Source organism: Schistocerca serialis, chromosome 4 (assembly GCF_023864345.2).
Source record: "Schistocerca serialis cubense isolate TAMUIC-IGC-003099 chromosome 4, iqSchSeri2.2, whole genome shotgun sequence".
Taxonomy (NCBI): Eukaryota; Metazoa; Arthropoda; class Insecta; order Orthoptera; family Acrididae; genus Schistocerca; species Schistocerca serialis.
In genome coordinates, this window is record NC_064641.1 from 222,602,972 (window position 1) to 222,620,118 (window position 17,147).

Below are 17,147 nucleotides of genomic sequence, written 5' to 3' on the forward strand. Positions count from 1 at the left end.
CAAGCACAAACTGTCAAACTGTCAGTATAGATAGCTATATAGAGGGATTTCTAGATGTACTGATACATCCATTCATAGATCCAGTAAGACATAATATGTTGGCAGGAAGGAACTCTTAGATCTATCTGGTCAGAAATGTAATAAATATGATATTACAAAAAAGTGACCGTACATGTCGGATTATTACCATCTTAGTCCTGCAGGAGCTAATTCATGATGTTTTTTCCTTTGCACTCCTTCTTCATGGACCTTAATCACTTCAAAGTTAATGAATTCCTCAGCAAGTTTACCAAATAGGATAACAATAGCTGGTATACACAAACCAGCAAGTGATGCTGAGATAAGTCCCACAAACATCCACAATTTCTCAGTGCATGCTGCATATCTGAACTGTAAAGAATTAGTGAGAGAGCACAACAAATTAGTTTTAAAATTGTTTGTTAACATAATTAAAACATAAATAAGAATTACTCATGTAAGTCACTGCCATAGGAAGTTCCACAGTTTTTGTTGTTATTTTCTTGTTGCTCAATCAACTCACTTGTTATGGCTTTTCTACAAAAACCTTTTTGCACCTTTGTTTTATTTTTCTTGTACAATTTAGTGGCCTGTAAGTATTCAATGTATTAACATTCAGTTTCATACAAATATGAGATTGCCAAAGCCACAAATGAAGATTCATCCTAGTACTGAGCAGAGCAATTTTTGAAAGCAAATGAAAATCATCATTGTGAGAACTGTTTCAATATCCATCTCTCCTGTGTTTCATCAACTGCATCAATTGTTTTGCTACCATAACATCTGTACTGCAAGATTTAAATATTACTCTCTCTTATAAACGGCAGCAAACATTGCACTCAGCAATAAACAATCAAACAAAAATGCATTTTATGCATTTCGACAACAAAGCATGAACCACCATATGACATATGTTTACAAAAATAAATTCTCTATGGAATTTACAAAAATTATCAGGTCACCAAGAAGTAGCAATTCTGCTGGCTATGATGGTATTTTTAGTAGAGTATTAAAATCTTGTGCTAACCTGATAGGACTTACATTAAATTATCTTTGTAATCAATAAGTCATAGCATATTTTCTAAGAAATTTAAATATGCAATAGAAACATCTGCCTCTAAACCTGAAGATAAGATTATCACCTCTAATTACTGATCCATTTCACTCCTTCCAGCTTATTTCAAAAAAATTTAAGAACATGAACTATGATACAACATTGACTCATTTTTTTGAGCAAAACACTTCTCATTTTGCCTTCTGTAAAGGATTCTCCACAGAGAAGACAACAAATGAAGTTCTTGCAGAGCTAAACAAGAAAAAAAAATGTATATCTGTGACAATTTGATTCTGTGGACCACAAAATACTACACACATCAAAAAAAGTTTTGCATCACCCCAGTTCCCAGAATTCCAGAAGATAGATGTTGACTGTGAATATTGTATCACAGACACAGCCCCTTTGATTGTTCAGAGATGTCACTAAACCCACCCAAAGATGTAAACAACCATGCATGAGCAGCATCTATTAGACAGAGGGGGTCCAACAGACAATCAGTTCCAATCTTTCCACCAGGAAGGAGGTACACAGCTCGTGTTGTCTGTAGTTCAACCATACCTACACAGACAATACAATGGTTTGATTGTGTCCGCTTTGTTACTTTGTGCCGGGAAGGGCTCTCAATGATGGAAGTGTCCAGGCGACTCGGAGTGAACCAAAGCCATGTTGTTTGGACATGGAGGAGATACAGAGAGACAGGAACTGTCGATGCCATGCCTCGCTCAGGCCACCCAAGGGCTACTACTGCAGTGGATGACCGCTACCTACAGAGTATGTCTCAGAGGAATCCTGACAGCAATGCCATGATGTTGAATAATGCTTTTTGTGCAGCTACAGGGTGTCATGTTATGACTCAAACTATGCACAATAGGTGCATGTACCTCGATTAATCCCAGAACCGGATGAAATTCTTTGTTTTTACTAAATTTCCACATTGAGTCTTGCAGCTAAACTGTATGGATGGCATGAAGGTGGACACAGAGCTTGGCAGGCTGATGAACAAGGTAGCTGTGGGCATACTGTTTCTACAAGAACTGTACACATGAAGTGGAAGAATTCCAGGCCTTCCGAGGCAGTATTGCAAATCACAGACACAAAGAAAGCCAAGACTGGAATTGTTGTAGTAAACACTAGCATTACAGTAACACAAATAAAACAATAATGTGCACAACATACGGTTACAGTTGAAATAACTTCAGGTAGGGAAACATGGAGCACCTCGGCAATCTACGCCCAATACTCATTTGATATAGAGCCTTTTGCCGAAGTAATAAAAGAAATTGCGCTATTTGCAAATGGTGGACGACTACTTATCCTAACAGACATAAAGGCTACGTTAACACTGTGGCACTGACAGAATGGAAACCAGAGGAGAAATAATATCGACATTATTAAGGAATGTAATCTTTTTGTTGGAAACGGATCAGGCCAACCGCCAACTTACCATGGAAATAGAGGAGTAGGCAGCAACACAGACATTTCTCTGGCAAAGAGTGCATCATTAATACGGGTAGCAAACCGGCAAAAACTAAGGCATGTCATTGAAGAGTTTCCTCTGTGTGTTATCCAAGGAAGCGTAGATTACAGAGCTCACATTATTACAGACATCATACAGAAAGCACAAGCTACAGCAATAGCTGCAACGTGCGAAGCACCAAAACATAGGGCACCATGATCAGTACTATTATCAGGACTAAGAAAAAAAACTCGTGATTAATGACGATATTACCAAAAATCAAAAACAGCACAGGAAAGCAATTAGACCTCAACATGATGGTGACGCTAAAGCATGATAAAAGGTGAACTACATAAGACCAGGACAGACCACTGTGACACATATGTTGGGACAAACTTACAGAACAACATCTGGGGGGACCCGTTTAAATTTCAGGATTAACATAGTAAGATCTGAAGAAATCAGATGGTACTACCACAAGAGGCTAAAGATGCACAGCTTATTATCTCATCAATGAACTACTTACTGACGATGATCACACTCGAGACAACCAACTTCACACCGCCCTTCACAGACTACTTTATGACCAATACTTCATTACAAATACCAAAATGAAGGTATCACCATCTCTCTTGCTGATGAGGAAGTTGCATTGGCAAAAAGGCTCCGGGTCATGACGGCATCCACCCCAAAAACATCAAACAATCTGCTCCAGTTATCATACCGTACCTGATAGACTTACTGAATGATGCTCTGCTAGAAGGACGGATACTGAATATATGGAAGACAGAAAAGGCTGTTATAATTAAGAAATCAGAGGACAAAAATCCAACTGCCCTAAGACACACAGACCAAAATGCCTCATTAACATTCTGGCAAAGGTACGGGAGAGACTGCTGTGATGCGTGATGCATAATTTCACTCCCGACCTACATTGCGAGATCCATCTTTGCAACCATGACACCATGCAGTGTGGTACAGATGGGCCGAACAACATGCTGAATGGAAGGTGCTGTAACGGCTGTATGATAAGTGAATGCCATCCTCCAACCAATAGTGCAACCATATCGGCAGCATATTGGCGAGGCATTCATCTTCATGGATGAAAATTTGTGCCCCAATCGTGTACATCTTGTGAATGACTTTCTTCAGGATAATGACATCGTTCGACTAGAGTGGCCAGCATGTTCTCCAGACATGAGCCCTATCGAACATGCCTGGGATAGATTGAAAATGGCTGTTAATGGATGACGTGACCCACCAACCACTCTGAGGGATCTACAACGAATCACCATTGAGGAGTGGGACAATTTGGACCAACAGTGCCTTGATGAACTTGTGGATAGTATACCATGACGAATACAGGCATGCATCAATGCAAGAGGACATGCTACTGGGTATTAGAGGTACCGGTGTGTACAGCAATCTCAACCACCACCACCACCACCACTTCTGAAGGTCTCGGTGTACGGTGGTACAACATGCAATGTGTAGTGTTCATGAGCAATAAAAAGGGCGGAAATGATGTTTATGTTGATCTCTAACCCAATTTTCTGTACAGGTTCTGGAGCTCTCGGAACCGAGGTGACGCAAAACTTTTTTGATGCATATAATAGTTCATCACTTTTTGGAGTGCATCTAGGATATTATTAATTATTCTACCATTATTTCAGTTGGCAATCTTTCAGCTATCATCACAGTGAGTCGCTTGCATGATTTTTAAAGCACTTTACACTGTGGAGTAAATGTGCATGCAGAGTAAAGCACCTTAAAAATCTTCCAAGTGATTCACCTTGTGGATGGCTGAAAAGTTGTCAACTAAAATATCAGTACAAGAGTTAATAATATCTAGGAGGCACTCCTGAAAAAAGATGGAATAAAGGATGGCATATTTGAACTGCCATGAAAACTTCAGGAAACACGCAAAATTATACTTCATAAATTAAAGTTTAATAACATTACTAGAATACCACTTACATAGATGGGATCAAGCTTTCACAACAGAAAGCACAGTCTTATTAACAGATTGTAATGAGAATTAAACTAACATCTCAATGGGAAAGCCTAATATGTGGACTACCACTAGGACTGCTATTGTTTCTGCTTTTGTTCTTAACCAGCATAAATGATCTTCCAATGACTTTGAAAGGGAATTAAAAAACAGTGATGTTCTGCTGATGATGAACACATACTAAACAAGAGTCCAAACTGAACCTCACCAGACACACCTGGATACTAAATTAAAATTTAGTCAACACATAAACTAATTAAGAAGCCTAGTTCAAGAAACTTTGCTCTGAGAAGCTTCTCTTAGTTGTGTTGTCCTGAAGAAAAGAGTATTGGCTTATTGTGCATGTTTTTACTCCATATTGTCACATGGAATTATCTTCTGGAACAATGAACTAAGTAAATAAGATATTTATTCAGCAGAAGTGATATAAAAAATATTTTGTCTTCTTGAGAAGCCTACAATTCTTACACTCTCTTCCCAGTACACTTCCAACTTAAAAGTTTTTGTTGCTGATAATATAAGCCAGTTTCATCTGAACTCCAATACAAGACAAAAAAATGATTTTAATGTATACCTTGCCTCCTTGTCTACAATCTACAATTAAGTTATATACTCTGATGCAATGGTATTCAACAAGCTCCCATCGAACATAAAGCAATAAATTATAAATCCTTGCAACTTGGAATAAAATAAAAAATATAGCTCATTAGACACCCCAACAAATTTTCTGATTACCTATATTCAGGAACTGAAAATTGCTGTTAGCCAAATGCCAAGGTGAAGTGTTCATTGCACAGTTGTATGACTACATGTAAGGTATTATACAGAGGTCTTCTGTATAAAAATACGATTAATTTGGCGAGAGAGAGAAGTATGATGATAACACCATGACCAACAGCACCTGTCAAAAGTTTTTTCTTTTACACAAACACTATGTAGGACATGATGATAAGCAATGCTTTCAGTCTTCCATAACATAAACTACAAATTATTAACTTAGAGGGTTCTCTTCCTATTAACAATAATTATCTCATCTTTCTTGCAGCGCGACTTGTCAATGACAATGCAGCACTCATCTTCTTGAAGAATATTCCTGTGCATCTGAAGATTTGACTAAATGATTTGTGATTCACTTAGAGGGGAACAGATATACTTGAAACTTGTAGAAATAAAATACTTTTCTTCCACAAGCTATCCCCTTTTTATTTGTTAGGCACATATAGAGCAAAATAAGTCTGCACACCACAGCTGACGGGAACAGAAGAGCTATGTTACAATCGTTAAAATAAGATAGGTTGTTTTAAAAAAGTTGAAGGTATAGTGTTTTTAGTTTTTCTGCCAGCCTCTCACATTGCATTAATGTGGTGTAATATGAATTACTATATTTTTGCCGCATTCAACTGGTGTCTGTATGAATTAATACATTTTGTTTTTCTATACAGATAAACTTTATAGGTATCTACACAACTCTCCCCTACTGCATACTGACATGTTCCACTATTGCTGGATGACAGTATATAGCAGCAGTGCAAACCAGCATCTTTGATTTCTTTATTTTTAAACATTTAAATTATGATTTTTGGCCTGTATGGGTATGAAAGACCTTTATTGGTGGCCAAATTTTTAATTTGTTCTTTGCCCAGTACATGTCAGCATAATAATTTGTACATTTATGTTTACAGGTAATTTACAATAAGTGCATTTAAAAGTCAAAGTTTTGGCTCCCCTTACTGGGGTATAAATAGTGTCTCCTATTGGCATGTTACGCACATGCATGTCAAATGGTGTATGTTGCATGTGTACTTTGCGAGTTCATTGGTGCTACTACTACAGATAGGCTCTCCAAGTTTTTAATACCATTTTACTTTTTATCACGAAGCTTGCTGGGAAAGTGTTCATCACATTGCTTCAGAGTGGTGTGCTGAGGTGTGTACATACTTGGATTATTGATGCTGCGACAAGTAGGCTCATCATTTATGGCCCAGGGCAATGGTTCCCTATTGTAATTCACATATTTCAGTGATTATACCCACCTTGTGCATCCAGAAACACATTGACACTTGATCAAGGCCAAGGTAAATTTACAATGTTCTCTACTTCATTCCGAACCCTCTCTGTTGAAAAATGTGGTGTGTCTTTTTCGTGTAACTTCACAATCCTGTTTTAAGACACAATCTTTCAATACAATCGTGGTCTGTCAATGGAATACACACAAATGAATTTTACAATACATCGTTATTGTCTTAAACTAGGTATCTAAGAATTTACACTGATAGAATCACTAGTGTTAGTTACATTTCTTGCCATGTGAACACTCAAAACTATTAATACTACATACATTCTTTTATATCTTCTTCATCCCATGGACATTTTCAGCATTACATTATGATTTTATGATATTTTACAACCTTCGCTTTACACAAGACATTTGTGAATCCTATTTAAATTTCATTTTTCAATATCAACAGGACGACATGTGCACATAAGTTTCAGATGATGTTCATAAACCTCCATCCATACATCCTATCTGTCACAGGCATCTGTAATTCCAGATGCTGAAGAGAAGAAAACCTCGTGGCATGTAAATCGCGATATGCCAACATAGCTACACTTAGCTACGGCTCTTGCAAATCTACTAGAAGGTGTCTACTAGTCTACATGAATGGTTCAGTTCAAATCAATTCAATTTACTGCTTGTAACACATAATTTTACATGCATGTGTGTTTTCAACTAAGTATCAAGTTTTCACAATTACAATGTTTTTTAGTTTACATTATTTCTTATTACATTGTAATTAATGATAAACTCAAGTTGTAAAGGCATTTTTGGATAAGCCACTGCTTGTCTTGCTTTGTAAAAGTATCCCCTGTCAATATTTTAACTTCATTTGGAAACAAGTTATTGTAAACAGCTCCTTTGACAAAGGGGCTTTTCGCAGTTAAAGTTAATCTTCTGTTAACCATATCAAAATCTTTTCTATGCCTTGTTTCATAACTGTGAATACCCATGTCCTTGGGTGACAGAAGAAATATTGAATTTAATTGATGAAAGGAGAAAATATAAAAATGCAGTAAATGAAGCAGGCAAAAAGGAATACAAACGTCTCAAAAATGAGATCGACAGGAAGTGCAAAATGGCTAAGCAGGCATGGCTAGAGGACAAATCTAAGGCTGTAGAGGCTTATCTCACTAGGGGTAAGATAGATACTGCCTTTGGAGAAAAGAGAGCCACTTGCATGTATATCAAGAGCTCAGATGGAAACCCAGTTCTAAATAAACAAGGGAAAGCAGAAAGGTGGAAGGAGTATACAGAGGGTCTATACAAGGGCAATGTACTTGAGGGCAATGTTATGGAAATGGAAGAGGATGAAGATGAAATGGGAGATATGATACTGCGTGAAGAGTTTGACAGAGCACTGAAAGACCTAAGTCGAAACAAGGACCCGGGAGTAGACAACATTCCATTAGAACTACTGACAGCCTTGGGAGTGCCAGTCCTGACAAAACTCTACCATCTGATGAGCAAAATGTATGAGACAGACAAAATGCCCTCAGACTTCAGGAAGAATATAATAATTCCAATCCCAAAGAAAGCAGGTGTTGACAGATGTGAAAATTACCGAACTATCAGTTTAATAAGTCACGGCTGCAAAATACTAACGCGAATTCTTTACAGATGAATGGAAAAACTGGTAGAAGCTGACCTCGATGAAGATCAGTTTGGATTCTGTAGAAATATTGGAACACGTGAGGCAATACCAACCCTATGACTTATCTTAGAAGCTAGATTAAGAAAAGGCAAACCTATGTTTCTAGCATTTGTAGACTTAGAGAAAGCTTTCGACAATGTTGACTGGAATACTCTATTTCAAATTTTGAAGATTGCAGGGGTAAAATACATGGAGCGAAAGGCTATTTACAATTTGTACAGAAACCAGACGGCAGTTATAAGAGTCCAGGGGCATGATAGGGAAGCAGTGGTTGGGAAGGGAGTGAAAAAGGGTTGTATTCTCCCCGATGTTATTAAATCTGTGTATTGAGCAAGCTATAAAGGAACAAAAGAAAAATTCAGAGTGGGTATTAAAATCCACGGAGAAGAAATAAAAACTTTAAGGTTTGCCGATGACATTGTAATTCTGTCAGAGACAGCAATGGACTTGGAAGAGCAGTTGAATGGAATGGACAGTGTCTTGAAAGGAGGATATAAGATGAATATCAACAAAAGCAAAACGAGGGTAATGAAATGTAGTCGAGTTAACTCAAGTGATGCTAAGGGAATTACATTAGGGAATGAGACACTTAAAGTAATAAATGGATTTTGCTATTTGGGGAGCAAAATAACTGATGATGGTCGAAGTAGAGAGGATATAAAATGTAGACTGGCAATGGCAAGGAAAGCGTTTCTGAAGAAGTGAAATTTGTTGAAATTGAGTATAGATTTAAGTGTCAGAAAGTTGTTTCTGAGAGTATTTGTATGGAGTGTAGCCATGTATGGAAGTGAAACATGGACGATAAATAGTTTAGACAAGAAGAGAATAAAAGCTTTCGAAATGTGGTGCTACAGAAGAATGCTGAAGATTATATGGGCAGATCACATAACTAATGAGGAGGCATTGAATAGAATTGGGAGAAGAGGAGTTTGTTGTTGTGTCTAGACAAGACAGCCTAGACACAATGAGAGGAAGCCGAAAGGCACGCGCTAACCCAAAGCAGGGTGCGTGAGGTCTGAAACAGGATACGTAATGAATGCTATAAAGAAAAGTACGTAGCTTCTGGAATACTTAACTTTAATCCATCCTTTTGGTACATCTGGAGATTGTGGCGATACAAGTGAGACTCTTTAGATACATGCAATGTTACTAATGGCGCCTTGCTAGGTCGTAGCCATTGACTTAGCTGAAGGCTATTCTAACTATCTGCTCGGCAAAGGAGCGAGGCTTCGTCAGTGTAGTCGCTAGCTACGTCGTCCTTACAACTGGGGCGAGTGCTAGTCCGTATCTCGAGACCTGCCTTGTGGTGGCGCTCAGTTTGCGATCCCTGACAGTGGCGACACGTGGGTCCGACATGTACTAATGGACCGCGGCCGATTTAAAGCTACCACCTAGCAAGTGTGGTGTCTGGCGGTGACACCACATTCCTCCCCCGCAAATCGGCGAACAGTCGTGTTATAAGGCTTCTGCCCGCCGTGGGGAGGACCCCATGTTGACGTATGCGATGAGGTGGGGAGCCTAACAACAGGCGAGGCTGTGCCACCCGCACCCGGCCATTCGGTCTGAGGGGAGCTAGGAAACGCCTGAAAACCTAGTCCAGGGTGCACGTCAACATGCGGTGTATGCGCCCGGAAAGAGACAGGAGGGGCCGAAGGGTCGACCTCCATTGCGTCGGGGTATCCAACGCGTGATGACTTCATGTGGTCCGGAGCAGGCAAGAGTTCCATGGCGGAGGACAGCTGGTCACGGGAAGCGATCGGCGGCGCGTGACCCAGGGAGGCGCTTGGCGGCTGCAGTGAAGCGTCCACTGCGGGCAGCGCCGGCTGGAGGACAGGCGGCGGCGGCGGAGGCGGCAGCGGTGCGTCGCCATGGGGCAAAATGGAAGGCATCGTCGGTTACACCTGGGGATGAGGCGAGCCAGTAGATGGGTCCCCAGGGCGCTGACCGGACGGCACCGTCGCTGAAAGCAGACGGGGAGCGGTAGAACCCGTGCGACGACAGAGGCGCAGCTGATTGAGATGCCGACGCACCTCACCAGAGACCCCCAAAACCAAATACATCGCACGGCCGAGGCAGCGAAGAATGCGCCCTGCGAGCCAACGCCGTGAACTGCGATAGTTGCGATAGAATACAACGTCGCCTGGAGCAAAAGCAGAAGTCTGCCGCTGCACAGGAACCTGATGCGGCGGGTGCAGCAAAGACATCAAGGTTCGATGAGGACGACCGTGGAGCAACTCAGCCGGCGAGCGACCATCTCGGGGCTGAGAGCGATACGATGACAAAAAGAGCAACAATGCGTCCTCCTGAGAATGCGACTCTTTCAACTGTAACATCTGTGACTTGAAAGTCCGGACCAATCGTTCAGCGGCACCGTTTGACTGAGGCGAAAACGGCGTGGATGTCAGATGTTGAATACCATTGGCCTGGCAGAATGACTGAAATTCTGCGGACATGAATTGTGGGCCATTGTCAGAAACAATAGTCTGCGGAAGACCTTCAATGCAAAAGATAGCAGACAACGCTTGGATGGTGGCAGAGGACGTCGTGGAAGACATCCGGACAACAAAAGGAAAATTACTGAAAGAATCGACCACAACCAAAAATCGTGCATTCCAGAATGGACCAGCAAAATCGATGTGCAAGCGTTGCCAAGGGGAAGTGGCTTTTGGCCATGCAATGACTTTCCGCGGCGGTGCGGATTGTTGTTGGGCACACGCCATGCAAGAAGAACACATATTCGTAATCGCAGCATCGATTCCGAACCAAGTACAGTGCTGACGAGCAAGTTGTTTCGTTCGCACTATACCCCAATGTCCTTGGTGAAGAAGCCGTAAAACAGAGGACTGTAACGAACATGGGACCACTACTCTGGACTGATCATTATCAGAACGCAACAACAAAACACCACGTCGAACAAAAAGTCTCTCCGTGTGAGCAAAAAATCTGCGAACCAACGGATCCTTGATCCGCGACTTTGACAAAGGCCATTGCGTAGCAACAAAACGCAAAATTGTAGCAAGGACCGGGTCAGCAGCTGTGGTTGTAGCTACACGACGAAAATCAATCGGAAATGATTCGACCACTTCATCGGTGTCCGAATCAATGAACATGCAAGCAAGTTCGGAAGAATCGAATGCTCTATCCTCAGCAACAGGCAAACAGGACAACGCATCGGCATTTTCGTGCTTAGCAGTGGACCGATACAAGATATCGTAGCGGTACTGCAAGAGGAAAATAGGACAGCGAATGAATTTCTGCGCTGTACGTGGAGGTACAGGCTTGTTCGGATGAAAAAGCGACGTCAAAGGTTTCTGGTCTGTGACGATGGTAAAGTGACGACCATACAAGAAATCATGGAACTTAGTAACACCAAACACGAGAGCCAAAGCTTCTTTCTCTATCTGCGAATAATGTCTTTGCGCAGACGAGAGCAATTTGGACGCAAAGGCAATAGGGCGATCATGCGACCCATCTTTGTGCGCAAGCACAGCACCGATCCCGAAATCCGATGCATCTACCATCAACAAAAGGGGTTTCTGGGGATCGAATGGCGTAAGGCAAGTATTAGAAAGCAACGCCGATTTCAACTGGCGAAAGGCGCGTTCGCATTCCGTCGTCCAGACGAACGGCACACCCTTACGGCGTAAGCTATGAGCGGAGCTGAAATGGAAGAGGCATTGCGCAGAAAGTGATGATAATAGTTAATTTTACGCAACACACTCTGTAGCTGCTTCAATTTCTGCGGCGAAGGCAAGTCTTGCATGGCACAGAGGTGCCCTGGACTCGGATGTATGCCTTGGGCATTGATTACATGTCCCAGGTATGGTAAGTCACGAGCAAAAAACACACATTTGTCCTTCCGCAAGCGAAGACCATTTTGTCGCAATACCTGAAATAATGTTCGTAGGTGTGCTAAATGCTCGTCTGCTGTCTTTCCGGAGATCACAATATCGTCCAGATAGTTCGCAGCAGTAGGGACCTACGCACAAACAGTTTGTAAATATTGCTGAAACAATGCAGGGGCGGATGCACACCCGAATGGCAGTCTTTTGAATCGGTACAAACCAAGATGCGTGTTAACCACCAAGACGCATTGGGATTCGGCGTCCACTGGGATTTGCAAGTACGCATCTGCTAGGTCCAACTTCGAAAAGTATTTACCCGGGCACAGTTTATCAAAAAGATCTTCCGGGCGGGGTAAGGGAAAAGTTGCAATCACGAGTTGGGGATTCACTGTTGCCTTGAAGTCCACACAAAGTCTCAGTTTTCCGGAAGGTTTTGGCAAAATTACTAAGGGTGAGGCCCAGAGAGAAGCTTGCACACGTTCAATTACACCTTGTGATTCTAAATCGTGTAATGTTCTTGCGACCTCATCACGCAATGCGTGGGGAACATTGAGCGCTCGGAAAAACTTCGGTTGCGCGTTTACTTTCAGTTTCTAATGTGCTTCATAGTTCCAAGCGCAACCTAAGCCCGGTGCAAAAATGTCTGCAAATTCTTCACACAGACGAGAAACACTGTCTGAAGGCACAGTCTGATTCACAGATAGGACCTGATTTACTATAGACATGTTAAACAACTGAAATAAATCTAAACCAAACAAGTTCACTGCAGAAGAAGAACGAAGAACGTAAAATGACACAAGTTTTGTTTGTCCCTTATATGTTACAAGAAGGCTGCACTGTCCTAACACAGGGATATTCTGACCTGAATAACTATTTAACTTAACATTTGCGGCACGCAACGGAGGTTTGCCCAGTTGTTTGTACGTGTCGTGATTGATCAATGAAACTGCAGCTCCGGTATCGAGCTGGAAGGCTATCACGTGGCCCTGAATGTCCAAATCTACAAAAAGTTTATTGTCTACATCTACATCTACATCTACATCTACATTGATACTCCGCAAGCCACCCAACGGTGTGTGGCGGAGGGCACTTTACTTGCCACTGTCATTACCTCCCTTTCCTGTTCCAGTCGCGTATGGTTCGCGGGAAGAACGACTGTCTGAAAGCCTCCGTGCGCGCTCTAATCTCTCTAATTTTACATTCGTGATCTCCTCGGGAAGTATAAGTAGGGGGAAGCAATATATTCGATACCTCATCCAGAAATACACCCTCTCGAAACCTGGCGAGCAAGCTACACCGCGATGCAGAGCGCCTCTCTTGCAGAGTCTGCCACTTGAGTTTATTAAACATCTCCGTAACGCTATCACGGTTACCAAATAACCCAGTGACGAAACGCGCCGCTCTTCTTTGGATCTTCTCTATCTCCTCCGTCAACCCGACCTGGTACGGATCCCACACTGATGAGCAATACTCAAGTATAGGTCGAACGAGTGTTTTGTAAGCCACCTCCTTTGTTGATGGACTACATTTTCTAAGCACTCTCCCAATGAATCTCAACCTGGTACCTTACCAACAATTAATTTTATATGATCATTCCACTTCAAATCGTTCCGTATGCATACTCCCAGATATTTTACAGAAGTAACTGCTACCAGTGTTTGTTCCGCTATCATATAATCATACAATAAAGGATCCTTCTTTCTATGTATTCGCAATACAATACATTTGTCTATGTTAAGGGTCAGTTGCCACTCCCTGCACCAAGTGCCTATCCGCTGCAGATCTTCCTGTATTTCGCTACAATTTTCTAATGCAGCAACTTCTCTGTATACTACAGCATCATCCGCGAAAAGCCGCATGGAACTTCCGACACCATCTACCGTGTCCTGCTGACAAGAGCGACTTTCGCGTGCAATTTGAACGGACACTGGTACAGAAGCACTTGCGACTTGACGTGATTTCCTGCGACGTCGCCGCACAGTATTTGTGGGACGAACACAGTCACTGTTAGAGACAGTGGCACTGGACGAAGTGGAATTAACTACATGAATGTCCATGGGCGAAGGTTCACGAGCCTGAGTATTCTTGGTTCGATTCCGGCGTGAAGCAAAGGGCCTGGAATGGTTGTGATTGTCTGATCTGAGCTTTTTCTGGCAAACACTTTGAACATGTCCTTTCTTATTACAGAAAAAGCAAATAGCTTGGCGTGATGGGCAATTTTCACGCGAATGTCTAGTAGCACACCCCGGGCATGATTTCACTGCATTTGTATGCTGGCACAGCACACCTGGTTTAGAGCGTGGCGGCAGCTGCGTCGACGTGGGCGAGGGCAGTTTACCGTGCCGTGCAGCGCGCTCGGCGGGCCGGTTAATGTTACACACGGCTGGCGAAGTTGCAAATGATTCCTGAGCAAAGTCAAGTGTGTCTTGTCTATCTAATATGTCTATCACTTGCTGAAGGGAGGGATTAACTAGTTTCAAAATCTGTTCCCGTATGCGAACATCAGAAACGTTCTGTGCTATTGCATCACGTACCATGGTATCTGAATAAGGGAGTCCACATTCACACTCAAAAGCACAATCCCTTGTAAGGCCTTGCAATGTTGCAACCCACTCCCTGTTAGTTTGACCGGCCGTACGTTTTGTACGAAAGAAAGTATACCTTTTTGCAACTACATTAACTGTTTCCTTGAAATAGGCATCTAAAGCAGACAAAATTTCTTCGTAGGACAGAGTTGCTACGTCGCGTCGGGGAAACAATTTCACTATCACACGGGACGTTTGCACCCCTACACACGCCAATAAATGAGGCTGCCGCTCGTTACCTTGAATTCTGTAGGCGACGAGATGAAATCCAAACTGGCGTGACCACTCCGTCCATGTTTCCTTAGCTGGGTCAAATGGCCTAAAAGGCGGTGCAACTGCGAGTTGTGGCTGCGGTAGCGGTAGAGCGGCGGCTGCCGCATCGTTTTACAGTGCACGTTGACCCTGGACGAGCTGTCCAAGGGCATCCAATAACGCCTGCTTCTCCTGATTCTGCAAGCGATAAAATTCGGACAGTACATCTGGCGAAGCCATGACACAAGTAAATGGAATCAAGTAGAAAGAACAAGACCCTTTCCGGACTCGTCGCCAAAAAATGTTGTGTCTAGACAAGACAGCCTAGACACAATGAGAGGAAGCCGAAAGGCACGCGCTAAGCCAAAGCAGGGTGCATGAGGTCTGAAACAGGATACGTAATGAATGCTATAAAGAAAAGTACGTAGCTTCTGGAATACTTAACTTTAATCCATCCCTTTGGCACATCTGGAGATTGTGGCGATACAAGTGAGACTCTTTAGATACATGCAATGTTACTAATGGCGCCTTGCTAGGTCGTAGCCATTGACTTAGCTGAAGGCTATTCTAACTATCTGCTCGGCAAAGGAGCGAGGCTTCGTCAGTGTAGTCGCTAGCTACGTCGTCCGTACAACTGGGGCGAGTGCTAGTCCGTATCTCGAGACCTGCCTTGTGGTGGCGCTTGGTTTGCGATCCCTGACAGTGGCGACATGCGGGTCCGACATGTACTAATGGACCGCGGCCGATTTAAAGCTACCAACTAGCAAGTGTGGTGTCTGGCGGTGACACCACATTTGTGTCACAACTTGACTAGAAGAAGGGATCGGTTGGTAGGACATGTTCTGAGGCATCAAGGGATCACCAATTTAGTATTGTAGGTCAGCGTGGAGGGTAAAAATTGTAGAGGGATACCAAGAGATGAATACACTAAGCAGATTCAGGAGGTAGGCTGCAGTATGTACTGGGAGATGAACCAGCTTGCACAGGATATAGTAGCATGGAGAGCGGCATCAAACCAGTCTCAGGACTTAAGACCACAACAACAACAACATATAGACTGGGTGTTAATTTTTTTACAGACTATCAGCTGACTGCTTCCATGACAGTCACATGCACAAAACCAATAATTTACTATCTGTACAGGTTGTTGGTAGAATTTTATCTCACACAGTATTTTTTTCTGTTTGGACCACTTGGTTTAAAATGTATAACATCAGTTTTTTTCTATGTTTACTTTTAGGTTCTGTCTTTCAAAGTGAGCTCTTGCCTTTTAATAAAGTTATGTGTCTCTTCAACTAGGCTAGGCTCACTGTCCGCATATCACATACCAGATGTATTGTCAGCATACAGAGTGATGAATCGCTTATTTGCAAGAGAACTTGGGAAAACATTTACATAGCATACAAAGAGGACTGGGCCTAAAATGGAGCCCTTAGGAACACTAAAATATATATTTCTTATACTTGACCTTCTCCTCTCCAGTAATTCTCCATCAGAGTACATAATCTCCATGCACTGTTGTCTACCCTTTAAATGTGCTTCTAGCAATTGCATTAGTTTTCCAGTGACACCACTCCTCGCAAGTTTTGATCAGAAATCGTCATGATGCACGCTACCAAAAGCCCTTGAGAGGTCCAGGAATCTCCTGCTGCTTGGAATTTTTAATTTATTTTTTCAAGTACATGATGGACAAATTGTACTGATGCTGACATGGCACTTTGACCTCTTCTGAAACCATATTGGAAATCACTTAATATGTTGGCATTGATGTAATGTTCCAGGAATATTTTTTAATATTATTTTCTCTATCAGTTTGCTGAAAGTTGAGATTAGGGCAATGGGCCTGTAGTTCTGTGTATTGGTTTCACTACAGATAGTTTCAACTTGTCAGGGAACACATTGTCTTCTAAAACACAGTTTATTAGATGTACTAGTGGTTTCATTAGTTTATGTTTGCATTTCTTCAATAGTAATGGAGAAAGTTCATCTAACCCTGTTGATTTTTTTGTTCCTGAGGTTATCAGTAAGCTGCGGAATGTCATATGTGCTTGCTGCAGTGGTGTACTGCAGTTCTGTTTGTTACTGGGCTCAAATGAATGCTGCATATCCTGTTTATATAGAAAGGAAGAAGCATTCAGTTTCCTCTGTTACTACAGTCCTTTGTTTATCTATAAAGGAACCGCTGAGTACATTCTTCATGAACATTTACTCAT

At 42.1% G+C, this 17,147-nt stretch overlaps 1 protein-coding gene across 1 annotated transcript in view; it reads right to left on the bottom strand.

Annotated features, from left to right (window-relative positions):
* LOC126474357 (multidrug resistance protein 2-like) overlaps positions 1 to 17,147 on the bottom strand; it is a 202,212-nt gene that overhangs the window by 122,965 nt on the left and 62,100 nt on the right. Inside the window, exon 2 of the mRNA XM_050101824.1 lies at positions 188 to 390. Coding sequence (XP_049957781.1) covers positions 188 to 390 — 203 coding nt within the window. The remainder of the gene's footprint in view (positions 1 to 187; positions 391 to 17,147) is intronic.